Below are 26,803 nucleotides of genomic sequence, written 5' to 3' on the forward strand. Positions count from 1 at the left end.
CTAATATTTTAACATCGCTGTGACTTACTGCTACCTATATTTGGAGTGAAATAACGGTAATTTTTATTTCATCCTTTTTAGATTATAGGAATAAAAACCCATTTAAAACATTTAAACATAAAAAAAAATATCTTTTTCTGAGCCATCAGTGTAATATGCAGGATGCCAGGAACATCAGGCTTCAATCCATTTAGTAGTGGCCTGGTCTTTCTCCAGAAAGAATTTTGGACAGTTTGTAATGTCAAATTACTCCATAGATGATGAAATAAAACCGGTTTTTTATGAGTCAAAGAGGGTTTTTTTGGAGTTTTTCTTGCAGCTTCTTCTGACCCTGTTTTTGTTGGTCACTGTAAGGCATAGGCTGGTGTGTGAGGTGACCTCATGTGAGGAGCCAGTTCCATGGGAGCTGCTGATTTGAGTGGCACATGCTGGGGAAGACACCAGGAAAGACAGGGATAAAGGAACAGTGCTTTGCTCATTGATCCCCTAATTGCCAACTAAACCCACAGGTGAAAATTCCCCCACGACAACCCAATCTCTGCATTCTGAAGTTGGATTTTAGCAGCACAGGTGCCTATATCTGAGCTGTATCACTGTCAGTAAACCTGGGGTTTGGTAGATTTAGGAGGGAAATGGGTCTGTCCAAAATATTCTGCAGAGCCATCCCTGTGACTGTGCCAAGAACCTGGAGCACAGCCCCAGCTCTGCTGCAGCATCTGCCAGTTCAGCCTGATGCAGCAGCTGAACAAGCTCTGCTAGAAAAGGTTTGCTCAGAGCGTTGGTGACCTCTCCTCAGAATTTTTAGACTTATCCAACCTTTGCAAACGCACAAGAATTAGAATTATAGAATCATAGGATATCTTGGATTGGAAGGGACCCAAAAGGATCACTGAGTCCAACTCTTAGCCCTGCACAGGCCCATCCCCAAGAGTCCCACCCTGTGCCCCAGAGGATCATCCAAACCCTCCTGGAGCTCTGGCAGCCTTGGGGCTGTGCCCACTGCCCTGGGGAGCCTGGTCAGTGCCCAACCACCCTCTGGGGGAAGAATCTTATCTAATATCCAGCCTAAATTCCCATATGTAAAATCCTCAAAGCAGCTGAAGCTGGGGAGACAAGGCAGGAGCCCAAGGGTGTTCTCACCATGGCTTTCAGTATTAACCCTCCAGAGTCACTGGTGTGTTGGGTGTGCAGGTTTGATGCTCAATACATCCATCCAAAGTCACAGTACAGCCTCCCTGATGCTTCAGAGGGATTTTCTAGACTCCCTCCATCACCTCCACATCAAACCCTCTTTTTTTTCTATCTCAGAAAATCAGAAAGCACATCTGATTTATTATAGAAGAGAGAGATAACTCGATTGATTTTAAATTATTGCATGATAAGGAATTTGAAAAAGTATAAACTGGAAAACGTGTTTTATGCTGAACTGAATTATTTTAGATCCTTCAATGCTTCCTCTTTTCCCATAGGATCAAAATCAGACTCTGCTGGGATTTTACTGTTAGTGAAAACCTTCTCACACAATTTGAAGTTTTTTTCCAATCCCTAATTAATATTGGACCATCAGGGTTAAAAAAAGGAGCAACCTGGAGCCCTGTGGTCGCTCCAGAGGATGCAGAACTGAGCTGCTCTGAACATTTAACCTGCTGCAGTGGTCAGTGAAGTGCTGGAAATCTTGTTTCACTGCTCTGTGGGCCCCTGGCAGAGCTTTTTGCTGCAGCTTCACGAGGCTCCTCGGTGTCTGTGCACGATGCAGCAGCACCACTCCATGGCTCCTGCATCCCCCAACACCCAGCCTGAGCCACAATCCTCTGAGGGGCCAACAAAGTCTGACTTCAGCCCCTTTGAAATTAAAACATTTAGCATGTTGGGTGGGAATTTGGCTTTAGGGACTCCAAGTAATCTTTTTTTGAAGGACAGAAGAAAGGAAAAGGAAATTAAGAAAGGAAAAGGAAATAAAGAAAGGAGAAGGAAATAAAGGAAAAGGACATTTTTTTAATGTAAACCCAGATTGTTATCATTTCATGTTGTAACATCTGTACTTTTAGTACATAAATCACCATGGATTTTGGCACAATGTCTTGTAAGTGTGTGGGTCTTTCTTATTTCAGAATCTTCCCCCTCGCTTAAAAATACAAAAGAAATAAAGAAAAAAAATCCTCAGAAAAAAAGCTCCCTCATCTATTTTTCTTATTGTTCCTGGAGTTTGATCAAACTTCTGATAACCAGATATTTAACAACACAATGCAATCCACCATCTTCTGAAAAACACTTTCCATTCATAAAAACACAAGACCAATAATGAAATAGAGATTTAAACTTGCAGTTCTTCACTGGGCTCTGCTACATCCCTTCCTCTTATGGGAAACAAACTGTTATCAAAATTAAATTGCAAACTATTATGAGGAAAGAATTAATTACTTTTATCCTTCTCATTTCAGGTTGGGAAGTAGATAATTTGGGGCAAACCCATGCAGGTAAGAACCAGTTGTGCTGCCTACCTTTTAGGTACCTCTGTTCTCAAAAACTGTGCAGAGCACATGGAAATATCAGATTAGTGGAAAGTTGTTTGTGTATCGACCCTTATGACAATCATACATTTAGTTCTTTGTAACTCTCAGATAAAAAGTGAAATTAAAAATCTCATAAGTCTTTATAAATCAATGTGATTTAACCTAAACCCACAAAATCAAGTTGTCTTACTTAAGCCAACTAGTTACTATTTTTTGTCATTGATGGATGAAAATAATTTCTCATTAACTCTCTGAAAACTGACCCTATTTAAATACCTATGGATTATGAATCTAAATTCCTAAAGATACAATATTTGACTTATATAATTTTACAATCAAACTTTTCCTGGTTTGATTGTCTGTGTTTTTAGCTGTGTGCTTGTTTCTTGCAGTAGCTATTTTGTAATTTTAGAGGTTCAACTTTGATTTAAACTCACAAGTAAAACCACGTTTACTTCCTGAGTAAGACAGAATCAAGTATTTATTGCCTTTGGGCCTGATTTAAACTAATAAAAATCAATTGCATCCTATTCACTGATTTCCACAGAGACCAGTTTGGGTCCTAATAGAAAACACAATCAAAACAATTTCATACCAAATTTCCACTTTTCCAGGTGATTATGACCTGCTGGAAAGCACAGCCCAGTCTCCCCTAGGTAAGAAATAAAACCATGGAGGTTTTTTTCTCTTTTTATTTATCTCTGTTAAAAAGGAAGCTCAGAGGTTTTTTTTCCCTGCCACTTTGGTATTATTTTCTAATCAGTGCTAATTATAATCATATATTTTCTGCTATGTTACTTTTAGCACTATTATGAAAATTTATTCCTCCACTATTAAGCCTTACAATCTAGGGAAGTGTGTTGCTATAAATGATATCTACCTGCTTAACAGTAATTACTAAATGGTGTTAAAGACAGTCAACACCATGATTCAGTTGTTATTTTCCATAGGAAACTAGGGATGAATGTGCAAGAGTCATTTACCAAAATTTGCCAAGTAATGCGATGTTTTTAAATGAATGCTGTGATTAAAGAGATATATTCTGCTGCATGGATGGCAAACACAAGCTCTAAAAATAAGGTCATGAGCTGCTTGACTAAACTGCTCTAAGAATTCAAAGCAGCACAACCTTAATAACAAAAAACAAACCCAAACCTTGGAAATTTCCATCAGTTTTGGTCAAGGTACAGCTGAAACTCCAAAAACTGTAAGACATGGAAGCTGTTCTGTTGTGCTGGAGAGGAAGAAGTGCAGCCAGAGGCCCAGCCCTAGTTTTATAACCAGGGCACTGAGCCCTGGCAATATGATGGTGCTTCAAAAGAGCATCACAAGGGCTGTCCCACCTCAGGCAGCCTCGTAGCAAAGTGAGTATGAAGAGATTCCTTCCTCTTCTACCCCCAACTCTAGTTTTCCAGTGCAGTTTTAAGCCTGAATGTGTCAGTGAAAGCCATATAGGATCTAGTCTTTATAGCAGATTAGGCAAAAAAATGGGTTATAAGCTTATAAATTGAGCTTATAGGCCAGAATTGGAACAATTAATAGCCAGAGGAATGTTAAGAAGCTCTGAACCAGGTTTTAAATTGTCAACTGAAGCAACCATCTGTAAATGAGCATATTGCCATGAAGACAGAGATTGGAAAGAGATTCCCACTCCATTTCTCCTTTTTCTACAGACCTGTTTTCCTACAGACCTTCCCCAAAAATCCACTCTCAAATCAGAGCCTATGCTTGAAGATAATTGAGTGGGATACATGATAGCTGACTGCAGGAAAACAAACCAGCTGCCTCACCATGGATATATAATGGCTGGTTCAGATATCCCACATATCCTGCCTGGCATCCAGCAGCTGGTCCAAAAAAATCACGTTGGCCTTATGTTTACTCTCCAGTCCCATGCACATGCCTCAGATACAGAGCACTTAAAATAGCACAAAGGGCCTGTATTTAAGCAGTGGACTTCCCTTTGGCCCCCTGAAATGTAGATGTCCACAGCAAAGCTGGATTCCCGAGATGCCTTTCAGAATCAATGGAGAGAATTGGACTTTTAGCAGCCCCCTGGTTTAAGTACCCACGTGAGAATGAGATTTTTGGTGGTCTGTAGATACTGAATACTCTGATTACATGGTTTTCCTTCTGGTGGCCAACTGTAGTGGTTGCCATCCATAGATACCCATTGTAGAACTGGGTCATCAAAGATGTCATTAAATGTCAAGATTAAAATCCTCTGTGGATGTCCAGATAAACAGTGCTTTCAGTAGAACTGTGGGGTTTTCTTTTCAAGAGGAGGGAGGGTCTGCTTCCACAGTGTCACATTCCCAATCTGGCACAGGGGACATCAGCAGGAATTGCACTGAGGATGGCTGGTCTGAACCTTTCCCTCATTATTACGACGCCTGCGGCTTTGACGAAAATGAGACAGAGTCCGATAACCAGGTGGGAATTACTCTTGTAATTATAAACAAATGAAGGGGGGGAGCAGCAGCAGCACTGCTTTTTGCCCAGCCTCTGACCATGTTATGATTTGATAGTGATCAGAACAAGCAATCAGATATTTATGGGTATAAAAATGTGGTTTAAATCCTTCTTAGCCTGGTACTGAATATTTACAGAAGATGAGTTTTTACTCTTGATGCAGCTTGTAACTTATAGAGTCGTGGGTTAACCTGCACTTCTTCCCCTATTGACTAAAGAATTCCTTGGCCAACTATTTTTTTCCTACAGGTATGTGCAGAGTGATCAAAAAAAAAAAATAAAGATAGCTTTTGGCAGCTCTCTGACAAATAACTTCATGGTGCACAAAGCCAAGGGCACAGCTGACACAGAGCAGAGCTCTGATATCCAGTGAGATCTCAGAGGAAATAGAGGAGAAATCAGGCTGTTCAAGAAACAAATCCTGCCTCTGGTTCCCCCCCTGCATGTTGACAGGGTAAGGAAGATGTGGCTGTAGATGAATCCTTTAACCATGTGTTGTTTGCCTCCCAAGGATTACTACTATCTGTCTGTGAAGGCTCTGTACACGGTGGGATACAGCACTTCCCTGGTGTCCCTCACCACTGCCATGGTCATCCTGTGTCGTTTCAGGTGAGTCAGGACATGGGCAATGAGCTGTTCAGTCACTGGAGGAGAGAAACTGGACCTCATCTGTCCAAGCTTTTACCTCACCAGATGTAGAATACAAGGGAAAAAACCCTTTAATTGAGTTGCTCCCCCAGCTTGGACACACTCCAGTAGTCACATTTCTGTAGGTTGTAAATGCATCAGGAGAAAGTTTGGGTCTGTTTTATGAAGCTTCAGAAGATGCATTGGACTGGGTCTATTTTATGCTACAAGAAAATGCCCAAATCCTCCCCTTACTCAGGCTTAAGATCAGTACTAACCACAGTCCTGGCTTACAAATATTGCTATTCTTAGCACCAAGGTGCTCTGACCATGTGCAGATGTGCCCAGTGTGATGAAATACAACCATTTTCTTCTTTATTTCTCTTCTTTTCCCCCTCCCTTCCTCTTTGCTCTCTAGGAAACTTCACTGCACCCGGAATTTCATCCACATGAACCTCTTTGTTTCGTTCATCCTGCGTGCAATATCCGTGTTCATCAAAGATGGGGTTCTTTATGCTGAACAGGATGGCAACCACTGCTTCATCTCAACAGTGAGTAAAACTGAAACCTTGATTCTTTCCAGCATGAGATAAAAGAAAATAATGAGGCAACCACAAGTCTGTTGAGCATCATAAACTGAGATGCTATTAAGAGAAAAGGTGGTAAACTGCCCTCCCAATTCACAGCCAAACTAGATGTTGTATCTCATGATGTCACCAGGGTCCAGCAACCAATCCTTCAGGACAAACCTACGGGTTTTGGTTTCTGCTCAGATTGTTTCTCCCTTTCACAGCCTGCAGAGCAGTGGGTGGGATGAGAGCAGGCACAAGCAATTTCCTCCCTCTGAAGGTCTGTTTTTTCTCCAGAGCCTCATTTGTTCTGGGTGTCAGGCAGAGTCCTGTGTAAACAGGGTGACCATTCACACAGAAAATGCATCCGATGGTCACACTCTCAGCAAATCATTGCTATGAGCCACGTGTTTGTCTCTGAAATGTGGAGTTTCATGAAAAGCAGTCTCTTTCACAGATGCATTTAGCTGTATATTATGTGTAAATCCCAATTTCTTTCACAATTAAGGCTAGTATTTGATATGATAAATCAGCTCACTGGGTGTAATTATGATGGAATTACAAACTGACTTCTCCTTTATCCATCCAGTTATGAGCTAAATTCCCTATGAGTCACTTCCACAAGGAAAGAACAGCTGTGTAGTTTCTTAGTCAGCCTTTTCTTTGTCATTGAAACTAGTTTTTTTCTCTTAATTCTTCTCTGTGGTAAAGCTGAAGACATGTTAGTTCTGTAGTTTGTTCCTACCACTCTTCCAATGGTGGCATCTGCCTCTTTGTTTTGAAACACTTGAAGCACAATACACGTCAAAATTCACCATTCAGTCCCCAAATCCTCCTGGTAGACCTTCTGTGAACAAACTCAAGATCTGCTGGTTGAAACACATCGGTTGTAGGTTTGGCCCAGAGGGTGGAAGGCAAGTGAGAATGAACCAAAATTGCCAGGCTCCCATTGCCTCAGGCAGGAGCTTCCAGTTTATCCACTGACTCTGCTCCAATTTGTTGAGAAGTCCTACTTTTGTAGGACTGAAAACATCTAAACCATCTGAAAACATCACTAAGGTGCAAGGCTGGAAAGACCAGTGTGTCCTGCTTTCACAGAGTCAGGGTAGAGCTCAGTTTCCACCTTAGTCTTTTGTCAGAGAATCACAGAATGGTTTAGGTTGGAAAAGCCCTCTAAGATCATGGAGTCCAACCATTAACCCAGCACTGCCTGATCCACCACTAAACCATGACCCCAAGTGCTACATCTACACATCTCCAAAACACCTCCAGGGATGTTTTAAATACCTCGAGGGGTGCTGACTCCACCACTTCCTGAGCAGCCTCTTCCATGGCTTGAAAACCCTTTCATGAAGAAATTTTCACTAATATCCAATATAAACCTTTCCTGGTGTGATTTGAGGCCATTTCTTATTGTCCTATCACTTATTACCTGGGAGAAGACTTTGCTACAACCTCATTTCAGGTAGTTGTAGGGAGTGATAAGGTTTCCCCTGAGCACCCTTTTCTCTGGGCTAAACAAACATCTTATTTTATTTTTTTTATTATTATTTTTATTTAGTTTGCTGCTTTCTCCCCCACCAGTGAACGAAAGTTTCCATCATTTTTTACAGTTAATCACTCAGCCTTCTTTACTCTCACACTTACTTTCATTTTTAGCCCCTGATGGTGTCAAGGCAGTGCAATTCTCACCCGTGCTCAGGAGGGTGCATCCTCCCTGATCCCACTCTCAGGGACCCCCACGGTCATCCTGCCATTTCACATCCTTCCTTAGGTTTCCCAAAACACAACTAGATTCTTTTCTTCCCTGCACTTAATGCTTGGGAGGGGGCTTAAATCTAGCACTTGGTGTTCACTGAGGATGTGAACTCCCCCCAGTGCAAGACTGTCCATCTGCAGATGCTCCTTGACCACCTCATGCTGGTAAAACTTCCTTCCTCCCCTTTCAGGCATCACTCTTTTGAGTGGTACCTCACATTCTTCTCATTCTTTAAGAACTTTACCTCTAAAAGTGTTCAATACCAGCCCCAGCTCTTTCCACTGAGAGATTTGGAGAGGTTAAAAGCATTTTTTTCTGTCCCTTAGACGGAAGCGACACAGAAATAACTTTGTTTCTCTCGACTCTCTGCAGGTGGAATGCAAAGCAGTGATGGTGTTTTTTCACTACTGCGTCATGTCCAACTACTTCTGGCTTTTCATTGAGGGGTTGTACCTTTTCACTTTGTTGGTAGAAACCTTTTTCCCAGAGAGGAGATATTTCTACTGGTACACAATCATTGGCTGGGGTAGGTGATGTTTCTTGTCTGAAATGTGTCTCATCTGAGATTTCCACACTCGGTTTCAAAGCATAATTTTAGTCTTTGTGTGGAAGTACCTCTGTGTTGTGCTTTTCCTGCCTGAACAGAGTTGAACTGAAATCTGGAGGACACCACACCCCTTGCAGAGATGAAGTCCACAACAGAAAATTGCCTCCTACAAAATATGATCTTAATATCAAGCTCTTCAGCTTGATCAAATCTAAAATCCTAAATCTAGTCCATTTGCTTCATTTGTGCCTTTCTTCCAGATAACAGCTAAATTGAAAATGTATCCAAAGGGTATTCACATATGCTCATCCTACCTGGGTGGGAAATAAAAGCTTGCAGTGGGAAGAAACAAGATTTCTTTCAGAAAGGCCAGTTGCATGATGATAATCAGTGTAATTATTTTTCATTCTGGCCTTCTGGAGATAAATTGGTTCCTGTGACGTGTTAATTCAAGCAGTTCTTTGCTGATGTTTTCGTGCAGAAGTCAGATGGTGAATGCAGAAGAGTACATTCATTTAAAATGTGCCCTGAGAAGGTTAAACTCGATTTTTATACTTAAAAATACTTCTGAGATAATTAGAAATAATCCTGTATATTCATGTGTAAAGGCTACACAAAAAAAACCCCATGTCTTAAACTTTTCTCCTTTGTAAAAAACATCTTTATGTAACCTGAATCTTCAGATAATCCACAGATAATTTTGTTTTCCCCTTCTGAGGCAGCTGTACGTACACAAAAATTCTCATCTCCTGGCAAAGACTCCCTATAATAGGGAGAAAAATATAGAGAAGGTATAGAAGTAGAGAAGCTAAAGAGAAGGTATAGAGAAGAAAGAAGGGACCAAATAATCATAAATAACCTATGGCATAAAACAGCTATTGGGAAAGGATGGTTACTGGAAAAGGCTTTTGGAAAAGAAATTATAGTTCAAAGTTCCCTTTGTACTATCCACAGATGTACAGTCACATTATAGCTGAGACATAATTGTGTTCTCAAAGAGAAATTAGGGGTTATATACATGAAAATGTGACAATTGCAAAGGAAAAAAAATATATAAATCTCTGCAATCTGAACAAGCCAGAGGTTGCTGGGTTCCTTTTATTAAGTTTGCACAATTTTCATATCTGTAGGTTTGTCTGAGTATGAGAATACTGCAACACAAAATATATTAACTGATATTTATTTTTATTTTTATTTTGAAGTCAGTCTTCATAATGACTGATCTACCCAGATGAATTCATTCTGTAAAGCAGCCTCAAAATATTTAGTTTTGAGTTGAATACCAGAAATAATATCCAGCTGTTCAATTTACAGATATCATAGAATCCTAGAGTGGTTTGGGTTGGAAGGGATCTTAAAGACCATCTCATCCCACCTCCCTGCCATGGGCAGGGACACCTTCCACAGACCAGGTTGCTCCAAGCCCCGTCCAACCTGGCCTTGGACACTTCCAGGGATCCAGGGGCAGCCACAGCTTCTCTGGGCAACCTGTGCCAGGGCCTCACCAGCCTCACAGGGAAGAATTTCTTCCCAATATCCCATCTAACCCTGCCCTCTGGCAGTTTAAAGCCTGTCCCTCCATCCCTTGTCCCCAGTCCCTCTCCAGCTCTCCTGGAGCCCCTTTAGGCCCTGCAAGGGGCTCTCAGCTCTCCCTGGAGCCTTTTCTTTTCCAGGTGAATCCCCCCAGCTCTCCCAGCCTGGCTCCAGAGCAGAGGGGCTCCAGCCCTTGGAGCATCTCCGTGGCCTCCTCTGGGTTCATTGCATCAGGTCCATGTGCATCTTACCCTGAGAGCCCCAGAGCTGGGAACAGACTCAAATCATATTCAAAGCAGCATCAACAGTATCCATTAACAGCACTAAGAGAATCTGCAGATGTGGATGGTTTGGGTTTGTTTTTTAACACAATTATTGTCTCACCTCCTGCATATTCCACCTTGACTGGCAGCTCCCCTGCCCTGGTTGAAGCACTTGGCAGGAACCAAAGCACTTGCAGACTCTGGATGCAATTCCTATAGAGCCAAAGCAGCCCCTCAGCTCAGAGCTGGTGGGGAGGGAGTTGCACTGAAGCAACAATCAGCAAGAGCTCAGCATTTTGCAGCATCTGGGTGTTTTTCTGCGTCCTGAAATGTGCTGAGCACGGCAGTGTCCTCGTTTGATTAATGAGAGCTGCAGATGGCTCTGTTGATCCAGGCAATTTTTTCTCTCCTCACATCTGCAACATGCTGGGAAGTTCTCTGGATAGACAGACTGCTCTCTTCCTGAGTTCTCTCCTAATGCCTGCCCCGTGCCCAGGGCAGGGACACAGCCAGCAAGGATAACTCTCTTCTCAGCCTTTGGGGTTTGTCTGTTTTCTAATGTTGCTCAGAAGCTGAAAAGAAAGTGATAAAGAGAGATAAGTCTTTTGATGTAAAGAAAAGTAATGTGGGTATATGTATATTCATACAGCAGATGGTTCAAAGCTCCAAGCAGATCTGAAATGTGGGGGGGTTTTTTTGAACTATATTTTTAGGACACAATTTAGTTTAATTCTGCCCTCCTGCACATTTTTTTTCAGATTTGGAACACTATTCATAGCATCCAAATTTATACAGTGCAAATCAGTGCAAACTAGACAAAATGTGAGAGCCATGTTTCATAGAATCAGAGAATCACAGAATGGTTTGGGTTTGAAGGGCCCTTAAAGCTCTTCTCATTCCCACCCCCTGCCATGGGCAGGGACACCTTCCACTATCCCAAGTTGCTCCAAGCTGACCTTGAACACTTCCAGGGATGGGACACCCACAAGTTCTCAGGGCAGATATTTGCTATTTCAAAATTAATTTGATAAAACTAAAATTAAAGTTCGATATTTAAAAATTAATTTTGCTACTCTGCATCTGATAAGGGCACAAAGATCTCCATGTTTTCTAGGTATTCACCTGTCAGAACAGAAGACTTCAACTGACATTAAATATGCATGATTTCTCCTCCCCAAAGTCTGTCATTTTATTTCTTTATATCATCTTCCTTTCCAATATTCCCCCATGTGCTTATTTCAAGGAGGAGGGCTCCATCAGTCATCAGGTCTAACAGGGAAATTTGCATTTCTGGGAGTGGGAATATGAGATGTGACAGAGACTCATTTAAATGGGTTCAATCAGATGACTAATTAATGCAACATCAACACAACCTTGCAAAATATATGAAATACAATTGTTCTTGTCAGCTTTTATGAGTCTCATTCGCTGCAGTGAGCTGGGTTACCAAGGTCCTTGTTTTGTTTGCTTTTTAGCACTTCATTTCTCCAGTGGTGCCTGAATAGATGTCAGCAGTTTCCTAATCAAAAGTTTTATTTACCATAAAATGTAGATCCAACTTACCCAGAGTTGTCTTTCAAGACTGTATTACTTTATAAAAATATTTCCACTGAAAAATCACACTTTCAGAGTTTTTAGAAAGGAAAATAAATCCAGGTTTCTCAGTGGATTCTTGGTGTTTTGATTAAATTTGCATTTTACATGCATTTTTTGAAAGAGTGAAGTAATGCCTGGAATAGAAATTAAATCCAATATTCTCTTTTGAGAGGCTGTTGTTTTGTTGTGGGGTTTTTTTTTAAAGAAAAAATTTTAATATTCCCGTGAGTAAGGGAAACTTCTCTATTGATTTGTTTTGATTGAATAAGTAAAGCAAAATCAGTTATTTACACAACAACAGAGAAAATTCAACGTATGCAAATAATTTACAACAGAATCCAGGGAATCCAATAATGCCATTGCAGCTCAACATCTGGCCCTCTGCAATTATTGCATCATTGCAGCAGCTCTAGACAGGATGTCACTGCTTCTATTCTGTGCAGACTTTGTTTTCCTCTTCATGCAACAAGATGGAGTGCAGCAACTTGGAGCAATAATGGCCTGAAGGAGCATCATTTTTCCCTGCTATCAGTTTTGCCCCTGAAATCCCACCCACCAGTTGTTTCTAGAGCTCTGAATTAATGCCACGAGTTGCAGTGTTTGGTGCACAAGCGCTGTTGGGGAGTAAAACCTCAGTGGAGAGGTTGCATGAAGTGCTCATTGCTGGATATTGGATGTGCCTAGAACTTTTAATGGTGTCACCTTCTCGTCCTCTGCAGGTACCCCAACAATCTGTGTCACTGTCTGGGCAGTGCTGAGGCTTCACTTTGATGACACTGGGTAGGTATTGCTGCGTGGGAAACCCGCCCGTGTGCCTTCAGCACCATGGCAAGAATGGCATGGGAATGTAGGGGTTAGAGGATATGGAATCGTGGAGTCATTGAGGTTGGAAAAGACCTCCAAGATCATCAAGGCCAACCTTGGATTGATCCCCACCTTGTCCCCCAGCCCAGAGCACTGAGTGCCACGTCCAGTCATTCCTTGGACACCTCCAGGGTTGGGACTCCCCCACCTCCCTGGGCAGCCCCTTCCAATTCTTAACAACCCTTTCAGTGAAAAAATTCTTCCTGATGTCCAACCTGAACCTACTCTGGTGCAGCTTGAGGCCATTTCTCCTTGTCTTCTTATCTCCTTCCATTTCTGACATTGTTTTTTGTGTACACCAGTAATTCAGGTCCAGTGTTGAAGTCCTACCCCGTTCATTTGAATACAGAACCAAAATTTGATGTCTGTGCTGTTATTGCACAGGGCAATTCCTAAAAAAAGCTGTAGGCATCAAACCTGTAAACCTGCAGCTGACTCTGTTGCCCTCCATTCCTTGCTCCAACAAATTAGTGGAGTCCAGGATGTGGTTTATCTCATCTTAAAAGAGCTGTGAGGTGAATCACACATGTAATTCCTGCCCCTTTCCAGCTGATTATGGAGAAGGACAAAGGGGATGAGCTCAGCTGTGGAAATTACAGGGGGTATCTGATGAAATGAGTGAAATCTGCCCAGGGCATTGCTGAGCTTTGATTTACAGAGGCAATTAGAAGTTTAGCTTCCCACTGAGGAGTGTTTCCAGCAGGGGAGATGAACAGGGGTGAGACAGAAATCCACACCCTGTCTTCTGTGTGAAGAAAAAAATTAAAATTGAAATAATTTCAGAAAGATTCAAGAGGGTAGATTATACCTAAATTGTCTCTTTTGGTAGAGGAAAAAAGCCCTGCAAATATCCTGAATCCTTTTCTGAAGGACCAGAAGGAAAAGCTGCTCCCAGAGATGGACCTGCATATCTCAGTAGGCAGTAGATTGACTGGTTTGATAGGGCAGCAGATGTGGCAGGTAGGGATGGATGTGGATGTACACCCTGAAAACACAAAATTAGCAATGTTTTTTCCATGCCATCTATGTTTGAACTTGGTGAAATGTTAGAAAAATGAGGGAAACTGAGTAAAATTTCAAAAATTCATCAGTGGTTCTTCGAAAAGACAGAACTGAGTGAAAGGCATTTTGTACCCAAATCCCATTTCCAAGAGATTTAGGCTTATGCTTTAATTTCTCCTCACGCTGGAGACACCTGGATGCACAATTTGCACAAGACTCATTTTTCTGCAGGGTTTTCTTCATCCTTCTTGTTTCAGACTCTCTGGAAAACACATAAAGCCCTTCCTCCACTGGGGATGCCAGTGCTTTGACCCAATGTTCCATTGTGACATTAAGACAAATTAAATCATTTCTTTCCATGCAAAACAAGCCAGAAACCCCTGTTGTGTCATTATTATGATCACAACACTGGTCCTAAGTGCATTAATTCCTCTTAGAAGTCCAAGTAGGGTTTTGCAGGTAGAGAGAACATCTCACAGAAGGAAAAGAAGGGGAAAAAACCAACAAAAACCTTTATTTTCTTTTACTTAGAGAAGCTATTTAGCATGCAACACATTCAGGCAGATTCTAGCTGAGAGTCTCAGTGGTTACTTTTTAAAAATCAGCAGGCATTGTTCAGGGGGTAGGGGAGAAGCCAACACAGAGCCTGAAAACACTACAGGAATTACTGAACTGGAAAACCACAGTGGCAAAGGCATGGACTGAAATACAGACACGGAGTCTGAGTCTCCTTCTGCTTGTTCCTTGCAAAACTGGCAGAGCTCCCTTGACTTCAGCTCCTGACTCCCATCCCTGTCAGTGACAGGTTTGTGGAGATAAATCCAGCTGTCTGCTTATCCAGAGCTCTGGTGTTGAATTAAAGGGAGTTCTTCCAGATGGACACCAGAGATGTGGCAGAGAGCAGACTCTGGCCTTTTCAGATGGAAATCACATCCCTCCCCCAGCCCATGGGCTCCCTTCCCTTCCTCCATCCTGGGGAAGAGTCCTGCCTGTCTGACCTGCACTGCAGTGATGCATCTGAAGGAAATTAGGGAGCCTGTTTATGTGGAGCAGCTTGTTGGCTGATAACACTGACTGCTCTGTTGTGCTTTGCTTGTTTTTCCTTCTGGCCACGTTTAGCTGAGGAGAAGATGATGTTTCTTCCACTCCATCCATCCTACAGATGTCACAGGGACTGGGACAAAAAAAATCCCTGATAAACCTCTGTGTGAGCTTCATCTAATTTCTTGTTGACATCCACAAGGCAGAGGTTGGAAATTGAGCTCATCCTGTAAAAGCTGAGGAAAAGGTCTAAAAAGGATAGGAATTTGTAGGGGATGATATATCACTCCAGAGCACACATTTAAAATACCTCAGTGTGGTAAAAAAAAACCAAAACAACCTCCAAGTGTCTCTTTGTCCCAACCAGATTCCTGGGCTGTCCATGTCTTCAGTAGAGATGACTGGAACTAGAGGAGGGAGATTCCTTTCCCTTTAATTTCTAATTTTTACACAGACAAACTACCATACATCAATATCTGTTTAAATTAATATCAGAATTTTCCCAGATTCTTCCAGCATTGGTCAACTCACTAAAGACTTTCAGTGTAGATTTAATATCCATTGAAGGAGGTTGAGCTCTGACGTAATGGGTAATTTTCAGAGGGCAGCACCTAATTTATAAACACAAATAATTTAAAAGATAATTGGTGATTTTAGGTGATTTTCTTTTGGGGAATTCAATTGTTGATCACTGAAGAGAGCCTGATTTCCAGGCTGTGGGTGAGGAGTTCCCTCTGAACATTTATCCACTTCCAAGTATTTTAAGTTGGGCATCCACAGTGAGGTAACTCAAAGATATTAATTTGCATTTGAAAATCTCAACCATCAGTCTCATGGATTTGGGGTGATTTTAGGTTTCTGGGCATTGTAAACAGAAGCAAAAATGCATAATTTTGTGCAAATTTGACACCCCACCTCTACATTTTCTCTCTTCTCATCAGCTATACCACACACATCCTTCTTATTGGTTTTATGGAAATCCAGTAAAATACTGTCTAAGTGAAATATAATGAAAATTGTTCAATGGAAAAAGTAAGTTCAGCTGGAATTTCTGAGCCAGGCATCGCTCAGCCACTTGGGATTTCTCCCACATGCACTTTGAGGATGGGTTTTAGCTCTGCCTCCTCACTTTTACTCATGTAAATAGTTTTGTTCGAAGGAAAGATTTTCACTTTTCCCCCAGATGCCACCAGGCAACCATTTCAGTGACACAGAAGTTGCATTAAGCTCTCATCAGACCAGCAGTGTTTTATTCCTGTGTGCTTGTTCCAATTGTTTCTTGGCATCTGACAAATGCACCATGACAGCCACTGCTGGGATTTGTGGCTGTGCTCCCAGCGGGAGGCCAAACCTTCTTCTCAGAACTGCAGGTACAAAGTAGGCAGTTTTCCATGATTTTTGTATTTTCTAGAGGCAAATATCAGGGGAAGAAAATGGAAGAAAATTTTAGCTGACAGTCAAATTCTTGATGACTTAAAACAGTCATTAAGACATTATGTCTCAATGATATATAATTGTCATTACAACAGTGTAGCAGGGGTGGAAAAACAAGATTCTTTTCATTATTAGTGGTTTTCTAGCTTTAAAAATGTCTGCTAACATTAAAACACTATATATATGTATATATAGGCCCTATATTTAGCTTTTACTACAAATAAATGTCCAAATGAACCTACGTGGAGTAAACTTCTGGAGAATTCTTTGGTGAATCCAAAGGAAGATTTTAAATGCTCAGGTAGAAATGTCATTTTATTTATGATCCCTCATCCCCAACAGCTTAAAAAAGGGGCTGACCCCAACTGTTGTCCAGTTCTTGAACCTTCTCAGATGAATCTTTGCTCCTTGGCTGGACTTCCATTCCCATCTATGAGTACAACCAGGCTCTGGTACATCCTGGTGTACTAGAAATGCGTAAGAATCCTCATATCAGGGTCAGAAACCCACACTCATGTCTGTTAACTGTGGAAAAGCAACTGAGGAATCAAACTTTGGAATAACTATCTCTTACCCTTTGGGACATCTATGTCTTTTTTTTTTTAAAGAGTCAAATTTACAGTTGTACTGTAGGCACAGAAACATAAAATTAAGGCATTTTCCATAATACCTAAGCTGTTTAGGAGGAAGTGCCATTTAAACTGCCACAAAAATACTTATTTTACTTTAAGATAAGTTGGGAAAGGCTGTTAAATAAAGCTACAACAAGGACAAACTAAAGAACCTGTACTTTGAACCCAAAATAATTTAGCTGCAAGACTGATCTCCCACTCTCTGGCCCCTTCAGAATGATTACAAGTGTATTAACTTCTTTGTTATATCTTTTTCTCTTCCCTTCTCTCTCCCCATCCCATTTTTTCCTCAATGACTGCAGCTGCTGGGACATGAATGACAACACTGCCTTGTGGTGGGTGATCAAGGGTCCTGTGGTTGGATCAATCATGGTAAGTAGGACTTGGAGTAGACACTTCCTCAGCTCTTCTGAGGACAAAAAACCAATTTAAATATCTTCAAATACCTTTACAAACCATGATGGGCTGGTGGGCACCTTCTCTGAATGCCCATCGTTTGCCACCCACAATGATTCATAATTCCACTGTTAAAAAGAAGTTTTAGTGCAAATTAAATGATGGTTCTCTGCCTGTAAGCAAAGACTGTGCAGACAAAGGGTTATTCTGTTGTTTAAACATAGGCACCAAAACACCCCAGAGCGTGTGGAGCATTTGTGTGGAGCTGGGAGACATGGCATAGGATGTGTGAGAACCCTGGGCCATTTGGGGCAGCAGCTGAAAGCCAAATGGGACAATCCAGGACATCTAAAACAATACTAGATGCCAGCCACCGGGAAAATGGACTCTGGCTGTTGAATGGAACACATTTCACAGCTGCATTTATCTAATATTAGATTTATAATAGTATTGTGGTCATAGGGCAAGATACTAAATTGTCTGCAAGGTATCTAAGCTCTCATTAGCTGATGGAGGTCTCGGATTTGACTCAAATGCTGTTGGATACCCATTTATGGATAATTGAGAGGTTCTAACGAGCCCTGTTTGGGCTTCACAGAACCACAGGAGGGGTAAGATTGGAAGGGACCACTGGAGGTCATCTTGTCCAACCTCCCTGTTCAAGCAGGATCCCCTAGAACACATTATCCAAGATTGTGTCCAGATGGCTTTTGAATATCTCCAGAGAAGGAGATATTCTGGTGCCCCAAAAGAATATGGGGATTTTAAAGTGTTGTTGGGCTCCTGCAGTTGGAAACTAGATCAAGAGCCCAGACAACAGGGTTAGGGGCACCTGAAAATCTGTTAGGGTTGTTCCATGGGGGTGTTTGATTCTGGCCATCCTAAGTTGTTTTCCATGCTCCAGGGACAGCATTAGGCAGGTTTTCAGTGCTTGTTTCAGGAATTCAGACATCCAGCTCACAGGAGTTTTTACCAGGTCTGGTGATTCTACTTGGCAGTATTTGGACAGCTCCCTAAATTAGAGCAGCCTGCAGACAAATTAGAGGTAATTCAGCTGATAACAGTGAAGGGGATCAACATGGAGAGGGTTCAGCCATCAGGGGTTTTGTCCATGTGTGTGAATTTCGATGCTTTCCAGGCACATTCCATGAAGGATCACGTTCTGGTTTGGCCAATCACTTATACTGGGTTTCTGTAGATAGCATTAAAGAACCAAAAATCTTCCATGGGACGACTGGGCTTCTCTATCCATTTGTAGTCCTTATATCAGATAGAACATCTTTCTGAAGGTTCTGAAATCTTTCTGATGCACACAACTGCTTTAAGTTCTTGTTTCTCCCTACCAACACAAATTTCCACTGTTTTCTTCTGACTTTAAGAAGCTTTGGAGCTGATGGCAGCCAAGTCTGATGCCAGAGCATTGGAAAAAAACCTGATTTTATTATTCTCCAAATTTTTAAAAACTGCTAAACTGAGAAGTCCCTTAGTTCAGAGAATGGAAGTCAAAGATACTTCTATTGTTGAGATCTTTGCTATCTGGTTTTGGTGTGCAGGGATCTCTCCCTTTACTCTCTGCACTGGTTGATAATGAAAAATATTGAAACCCCTCCATTTATGTTTCTCTTCTCTTGGTCTTGGAACTGCAGAAATCCTGAGTCACTTTATCTGCAGGAAAAGGGATATTTTTGCCTACAAAGGGGGTGATAAGATGCTTGTAAACTTATCCCATTACTCCTGACCCTATAAAGCTTTTAGAATGCAGTTTGGAGAAGAATAAGGAAATGGAATTAGCAAGTCACTGGGAATGTCCCATTCATACTTTAAAAAAATATTTCATTGTCATAATGTTTTTCTTTTTTTTTTTTTCCCCAGATAAACTTTGTGCTTTTTATTGGCATAATTGTGATACTTGTGCAGAAACTCCAGTCACCTGATATCGGGGGCAATGAATCCAGCATTTACTTGTAAGTACAAATAAAACAGTAATCAGTTTAAATTACTAATATACACATAGGAAAAAGAGACAAAGTAAAAAAAGACACCTCAGCTGAACTAGGTCGATTTTCAAAAAGAGTCACAGGGTCTATTAAATTGCTTTGGTTGATTTTTAACTTTTATTTTGTTAATCCATCAGCCACCAAAGTGCATTTTAACGGCAGTTTTTTCACCTTTCTTTAAAAGGCCTAGAAAATAAGCATAAATACAAGATTGAAAAAAAGACCAAAACCAAACCAAAACTAACTTTTTTAAAGATCAATTATCTGGAAATTAAAATACTGACCAGGTATATACACAGCTATTATACTCATGGGGCAGTTTGCTGTGCTTCATAAGTTCCAGGGGCATGGTCCAAAATTCCCTGAAATCAATGAGATTTAGTAAAAAAATTTAATAACTTTGGGCTCAATTCTAATCTAGGAAGATCCCCTAAAATTGCTCATGTTCACATTTTTTGTAACCTTAAATTCATTCCACTTAAACCAAACAATTCTCACGCCACTTAAAATTGTTTTAAAATCCACATAAGTCCTAAAACTTTTCTTTAGAAGTTTATAGCTTTGTGATTTAAGTTTTTTTTTTTAAGCTGAAATCCTTTTTGTGAGTTTCCACTTTATAAGAAGACAGGTTGGTCATTTGAGATGATCTTCATCCTAATTTGGAGTGCAGGCAGGCATTCTCCTTATAAAAATTATATCATCCTTTGGAATAACTGGGATATGTGGCAGCACATTTGGTGTTGGCTTCTCTGCCCAAATACCACACTAGTTTAATTTTGCAAATTTTTTTGTGAGCTTAGATTATTTCTTGCACTCATAAACACGGGTAAGACTATTTGATTTAGCCCTAAATTCCTGAAGCAAATTCCTGAGGCAAGCCATGAAAACCTTAAATAAAACTAAAAGATGTCAGGGGAAAGCAGGAAATCCTTATTTTGTAGCAAATACAATTACCCAGTGATTAGTTTCACTCTAAGTAACCACAATCATAATTTAATGATGTCCTCCATTTAAATTACAATTTTCAGGGGAAAATATGTCCTCCAGCTGCCTATTTTTTTCTTCTTTTTATTTTTTCCCCTAGTATCTAGTTTGCATTTCCATGAAAAGCTAATATTTTCGTGTCTGTAGTCAGACATCCACTTACTGAAAGTGCTGCGCTTGCATCTTGCTCCAAACCGTGTTTCCGCGGCCAAAAATAACGCTCGAAGTTCTTTCTGTAAGTGGAGATCTCTCAGAAATAAAACTCAGGAGAGAGTGGAGACATCAGGTGCATGGTTTTCCTAGGGCTTGCATGAGGACTTCCCGTGGATGTGCTGCTGGGAAGTCCCCCCCTGAGTCTCAGGTTGTAATTAGCACCCAAGACGTGCAGAGCTCGTTCCGATTACGACCTCTCGAGTGCATGTTTGGTGTGTGCTGCACATCTCTCACCTATGAAGCAAAGCATGCCATGGATTCCAGTGATTTTAACTAGATTATCCGACATCCTTGTCATCCTGGATCAATATGGTGACTGGGTTTCCCTGGTGTTTTTTCCTATGTGTATAGTTAGCCACCAAAACCAAGAGAGAAACATCATATTTTCTGTTGCATTCGCTGCCATTATTTTCCATATTTCTTTGCAACTTTCGAACCGGGTGTGTATAAATGGACCTTGCATTGATGTTTGTGCTATGGAGTGGAGTGTTGTTTATCCAAACAGATCTGACAACAGAAAGGTCACACAGGAACGATTAAAAGGAATGAAATTAATAATTCTGTGCAGATTTACACCGGAGACAGACAATATTTGTGCACACAAAGCCTGTGAAAAAAGAGGTTGTTGTAAGGAAGGAAAAAGTCAGATGATAATCTGGTTCTGTCACCATATTGAAATCTCTGTGGCATTTAGACTGTGGTCCATATGAAGCATTTTCCATGTTCTATTTTGCTGTTTCAAACTATTACAACATCAATCCATCAGAGCAAACTCTCCATCCAGATCTTTATTCCACAACATACTTAAATGCTTTCCCTTTAGTTGTTGAGGAAGGATTTTCAGCCTGTTTCTGAAGGAAATATCACACAGTACCTGCAGCAGGGATTGAGATTTATTCTAATAGGATTTATTGGAATAACCCTTTAACCAGCTGGGACTTCCATCCTCAAAAAAGAAAATGTAAGACCCCAAAAACTTGTGACTGGGAGTAAGATTTATTTTTTTCTTATAGGTATGGTACATGTTTAGGTTCAGGCCCTTTTAATAATTATTTTATTTAGGAAAATCTACCTCTGATTTCACTTCATAAACATGATGGTCATGGTTCTGCAAAGCACTTAAGCCTGTATTTGACTTTAAAAGCCTTGAGGATGGGCTTAAATTTAAAGATTAATATATTCATTATTAAAATCTCCCCCTAGTGAAGTTCCCTGGGAATTGTGATCATGGAAGAAGAGCACTGAGGAACTGAGGATTAATTAATACAGTGTAGCCAGTGGAGAATATAAGACTTGCTTTAAAAAAAGTCAAACAATCATTTGCATCATTTGCAGCATATTATGAGTGCTTTACTGCCATAAAAAAATCAGACTTTATCTCTAAATAACCTGATGATCATTGTATGCAACAGCTGAAAAAAAATATGTAGCTGATTCCTTACAAGCATTTCAGTCATGATAAAATTCCATTTTATCTACTTGTGTGTTCAGTCATCCATTACCTTTCTCATGCCTTTAGTTCCCCCTCAGAGCTGCCTGCATGTGCTGATCCCATTACAGACTGAAGGGCTCAAGAAGTGACTGGAGGAACAATATCTCCATCTTTTTTCTCACTGATGTTTTAGATAGAAACTCCTCTTTATGCCTGAAAATACTGGGAGATAGATCCGTCAAAATATCTAAGCAGCTGAGGTAGGAATTCAAAATATAGAAGACACCTTTTTAATGGCAATTTTATTATTGTTTGGGGGTTTTTTCCCCAAGAACTTTTCATAGGCATCGTAACCATTGGTTATGTTTTAGGGTGAGGACTGAACTACCAAAGGCATGGTTTTTTTCTTGAAATATGTCTGATTTCAATTAATCTCGTGTCAGTCCTGCCAAATTAAGCATCCAACGAAAGCAAGATCAGTAATGCAAATGCAATAGATTTTTGTCTGAGTTGGAAGTTCTGAGACCCTCAGGTGCTGGGAAAGCACAAAGTGACATTGATTGTATTCCCAGAGTAATTAGGACAATGGTTAAAATAGTTCAGACAGGTTTCTTGCCCCATCTGGTGAATGAATATCATAAACAGGAGAAATGTTCCATGATTATGGACAGACAATCATGGAATCATAGAACGGTTTCGGTTGGAAAGGATGTTAAAGGTCATCTCATTCCACCCTCTGTGATGGGCAGGGACACTTTCCACTAGCCCAGGTTGCTCCAAGTCCCATCCAACCTGGCCTGGGACACTTCCAGGGATCCAGGGGCAGCCACAGCTTCTCTGGGCAACCTGTGCCAGGGCCTCACCACCCTCACAGGGAACAATTTCTTCCTAATTTCCAATCTACTCCCTTTCTGTTTAAAGCCATTCCCCCTTGTGACTCACCATTCTTCTTATAGAATGAATGTCCATGTCCTGAACTGATACCTGTGTTCCCCACCCAGTTAGATTTTACCTAACATGCTTCCCAGCAGAGAGAACCACCTGATTCTCAGCCATCTCCGGTTGCAGTTTGTAGATATTTTGAAGAAGCAGCGGATTATTTGGGGACAGTTACACCACCTGCTGAAAGCCAAGGGGCACTGCATGAATCCAGTGTGATGTCACAGTTCTGGGGACTGCAAGCACACATTCACAACCCTACAGCAGCTGGCTCAGCACACAGGGCTCCACATCATTTGCATGGATTAACCATATATCAGTTCCTTCTCCGGAATTTTATGATAAATTGATCTGACAAGGCTTCACTGCTTTCACCATGAAAAATCCAGCCAATAGTGTATAACCTGCTATGTCACAATCTGCTTTCAGGCATCCTGGTTTTGGTCAAGTTGTTGCAGGGAGAGCATGTTCACCCCCCCACAGAAAAGCCATATTTCTATAGAAATGCCCACAAAAAGCTTAAATCCACGCTGTAATTTTCACCAGCGTTGTTGCATTGCTGAAATATTCACTACAGAGAGAAAATCATCCAACAGCACCACTACCATAACGCACCACAGTATCTTGTAGGTGTGCATGAAGTAGATGCATGCTGGAATAGCCCTTAAGATTAAAAAGACCCACACATTCCCATCAAGTCTTTGCTTATTCATTCATTTTCAAGGATCAAACACATGTAACTGAAAAATCCTCTTTTTTATTTTATTATTATTATTATTATTATTTCCAGCTTATCATGAATAGTGTAATTTGGGAGGGGGAAGCTTGTTTCTGCTTTTGCTTCAACAGATTCTTCATAAATTTTGTATCACATGTTGAAAGCTCAATGAAAAGAAAATAAAGCCCACAAATATGTAGCTAATTCAGGTCTACGTCATTTCTCCACTCAGCATCTTGCTGGAAAGAAAGGAGAATCATGGCATATATCATAGGTAGGTATGATTTTACCTCTGGTGCAACCTAAAGGGTCAGGGCAGGGCGAGCAATGTCGTGACACAGATGTTTTGGTAAACAACACTCCTCTGCACTTCACCTCCAAAGCCACCGGACGCTCGGTGGTTCATTCTGCTACTGCTTTTGTCTTGCTGCAAGTGCTCAGACTGCCAGAGTTAATGATTATCCACGGGGTCTTCCTGCCAAAAGGCTGGTTTTTGGCGAGGAAATGGCAGATGTTGGATGAACAGTGTGTTCCTTAGCACGGCACTTCCACCTCCGAACCCCGGGCGCTGCCGGTTGGGTGCTGGAGTGCCCAACAAACCAGCAGCAAAAGGAAATGGTGTCCCGGGGTTAATCCCTTCCTACTGCATGGAAATACAATGGAAAACGTAGATGATGGTCATTTGCTATCAGTGCATGATAATCAAGGAGTTCTCATTTCTAAGAAATGCCAGGAGAGTAGATATTTGCTGCCTTGACCGACACTAATTCTTGATGGATTTTTTTAAAGCTCATTCACAGCTACTATACTTTTCCTGTACATTGCCCAAGGCAAATTATTATTTTGGGTGTTGGTTTGACGGGTTTTTTTTTTGGTTTCTGTTTTGCACTTTTTTTTGGAGGGGAAGGAGGTGTTAATTTGTGCCGAATCTTTTCAGGTAGGGCTTGGAAAAAAATCGAGTGTACTCATTAGGAATGTAAGATCATGTGGGCTATGTACCATAATTAGGAAGAACATAATTACACAGGGATTTATTTATTTTCAGATAAAGTAATCAAAAGCTCCGTTCTGCTTTGATTATCTATCTATAGGTTTGCTGTGGTGTCAACTGCTGTAACAGCAAACAGCACAGAATATTTAGTGTGTTTACAATGTTCCTGGGAGCTGTTATTGCCCTTGAACAACTGAGGGTATGATGCACAAAGAGGGGATACTCAAAATCCCCCAGGTGCCTGTGGCAGGTAGAGGACAATGAATCTTTGATTGTCAAATCTACCTTCCTGACCTAAACACTGTCCTTTCATCCAGAATGCATCCCTTGCATTCCTACACTGATGATGAGATTAGACCCCAAACTATGTCCACCTTGAAAGTGGTTTTGTTATTCCATGGGCCAGAGGGATATTCCAGAAGAGCAAATCAGTATTTATAGACGAAATTCCACCCATGTCCAACAATACACAAGCACTTGACAGGATCTGATTTTGAAATCATGGATCACAAAAGTTATCTCTCCTGGTTACAAGATCATCCGTGGTGAATGCAATGTTGCAAAGTGTTCTGCTTCTGTTATTTGGAAATCCTTAGAAAGCGGATTTTAGAGTGCAAGGCCACGTGCCTTGGCCTGCACAGGTGATGTCTGTGTGGTGCAGGCTGACTCTGCCTGTCTTCTGTTTTGCAGTAATACTGAAAAATAGGATGACTTTGTCTTTAAACACTTTTGGAAGTGGCTGTAGGGTATTTTTATGGGAATTTTTATGGTTTGAATGGATAAACAGACAGAGGAAAGGGTACAAGGCTGATTTTTGTGGTTGATGGAACAGCTGATATTTTGATCTTTGCCTAACTTTCATGCTTAAGAATTCTCTAATGGTGACTTGAAATTTCTGCTTGGTTCCACGATCTGTGGCAGCCTTAGAGAGCAAAGTTCCTTGTCCATGGGTTGTGTACTAAAAAAGCAAAGCACAGACTTTTCCCCCCCATCTGTTACAAGAGCAAGCCATGAACTGGAAAAGAGCATTTTTGCATTAAAAGAGAAGCCACTAAAAGATGGTCCTTCTCTGAAAGATCAAGGAGTTGTGCAGGTTAGTGAGGGAGAGAACAAAGCCAGGTTTTATCCAACAGTGCAATTCTCTTTATAAAAATAGGGTTTTCTCCATTTTTTTTAGAAGGCACAATAAAGCTTGATGGGTTCTCACTTCTATCCAGGGTTGGATTGGCCCTAACAGCCTGTTTCCAAAGAGTTTTAGGCACCAAAAAAAAAAGAGCTAAACAGTGTCTTTAGGCTTCCCATTGAAACATTAGTGTCTTATCTCTGGAAATTTCAGATCCAAACATCTTTCAAAGACAGTACTAAACCATCATGGCTTGATTGCCATAACTGGTGTGGAACAGAACTCCCAACATCCGGAGGCTGAGGCGAGATTTCTATGGAAGTGCTTACGTCTGTTGGGTGCCTGTGTAAATATAGGTCTTTGCCTACGCATGTACTGTCTGAAATTCTATATATATGTATCTCAAATGGTTCCAGCATTGCTTTTTAAAAGACCACAAATACTTTAGCAACGTGCACAATATAAAGCCTCTTTTACTGTACCGGGAAAGTGGCTGCACTCAACTAAATTTGCTGTAACATTATAAATTTTTCCATGCACTTGAGCTCTCTGATTAGCAAAAATAAGGCAGCTTTTGTAAGGAAAATGTGATACAGACCTCAAATACGTTTCTGAAGTCACTGCACTTCGTCAAAGTGTATAACCTAATTTTGATCTGTATTGATAAGCTTCAGTTGTCATGGAGATCAGCAGGATAGGGAACATCCAGTGCCTGAGGCCATGCATCTTTACCAATTACCCATGGAGGTGGGTGCAGCATCTTTTAGCAGAGCAGCTCGCTTGCTTACTGGGAAAGATAATGGCTTTGGGAGTTGAGAAAAATTTTCCAAAGATTCGAACTGAAAATTAACTTTGGAATATCCAAATTAGACCATTCGGGCTGTTTGCCCTTTCCCTCCCACGTTGCTCATATTCTGCTCGTTTGAAGTCACTGTTAGACTGAAAGGGACAGATCTGAAAATTTGTTTTCTCCCTCAATCAGTTTGCACCTCTGAGTCTTTGAATCAGTTGCTTAGTGTAAAGATAAAGGTGGAGTTGAAGCAACTGGTCGTGCCTCAGTTGCTGTGAGACTGCAGGGAATGGGGAGTAATTCTGACATCTCTGATCTTGAACGTGCCTTCAATTTACACCAAAGCTTGATGCACACCAGCACCCGTG

General features: G+C 41.0%; 1 protein-coding gene across 15 annotated transcripts in view; it reads left to right on the forward strand.

The window, feature by feature from the left end:
• The window catches only part of ADCYAP1R1 (ADCYAP receptor type I), a 144,512-nt gene that overhangs the window by 93,876 nt on the left and 23,833 nt on the right, over window positions 1–26,803 (forward strand). For 9 of the 15 annotated variants that reach the window (XM_064639417.1, XM_064639430.1, XM_064639424.1 and 6 more), the window contains exons 5-13: window positions 2,442–2,477; window positions 3,128–3,169; window positions 4,843–4,946; window positions 5,497–5,594; window positions 6,031–6,163; window positions 8,313–8,466; window positions 12,599–12,659; window positions 17,155–17,224; window positions 19,121–19,212. In XM_064639417.1, coding sequence (XP_064495487.1) covers window positions 2,442–2,477; window positions 3,128–3,169; window positions 4,843–4,946; window positions 5,497–5,594; window positions 6,031–6,163; window positions 8,313–8,466; window positions 12,599–12,659; window positions 17,155–17,224; window positions 19,121–19,212 — 790 coding nt within the window. Of the gene's footprint in view, window positions 1–2,441; window positions 2,478–3,127; window positions 3,170–4,842; window positions 4,947–5,496; window positions 5,595–6,030; window positions 6,164–8,312; window positions 8,467–12,598; window positions 12,660–17,154; window positions 17,225–19,120; window positions 19,213–23,763; window positions 23,806–26,803 lie in introns of all 15 variants that reach the window. The other 6 variants (XM_064639381.1, XM_064639409.1, XM_064639401.1 and 3 more) reach the window with 1 other exon arrangement.

Source organism: Pseudopipra pipra, chromosome 1 (assembly GCF_036250125.1).
Source record: "Pseudopipra pipra isolate bDixPip1 chromosome 1, bDixPip1.hap1, whole genome shotgun sequence".
NCBI classification, from domain to species: domain Eukaryota; kingdom Metazoa; phylum Chordata; class Aves; order Passeriformes; family Pipridae; genus Pseudopipra; species Pseudopipra pipra.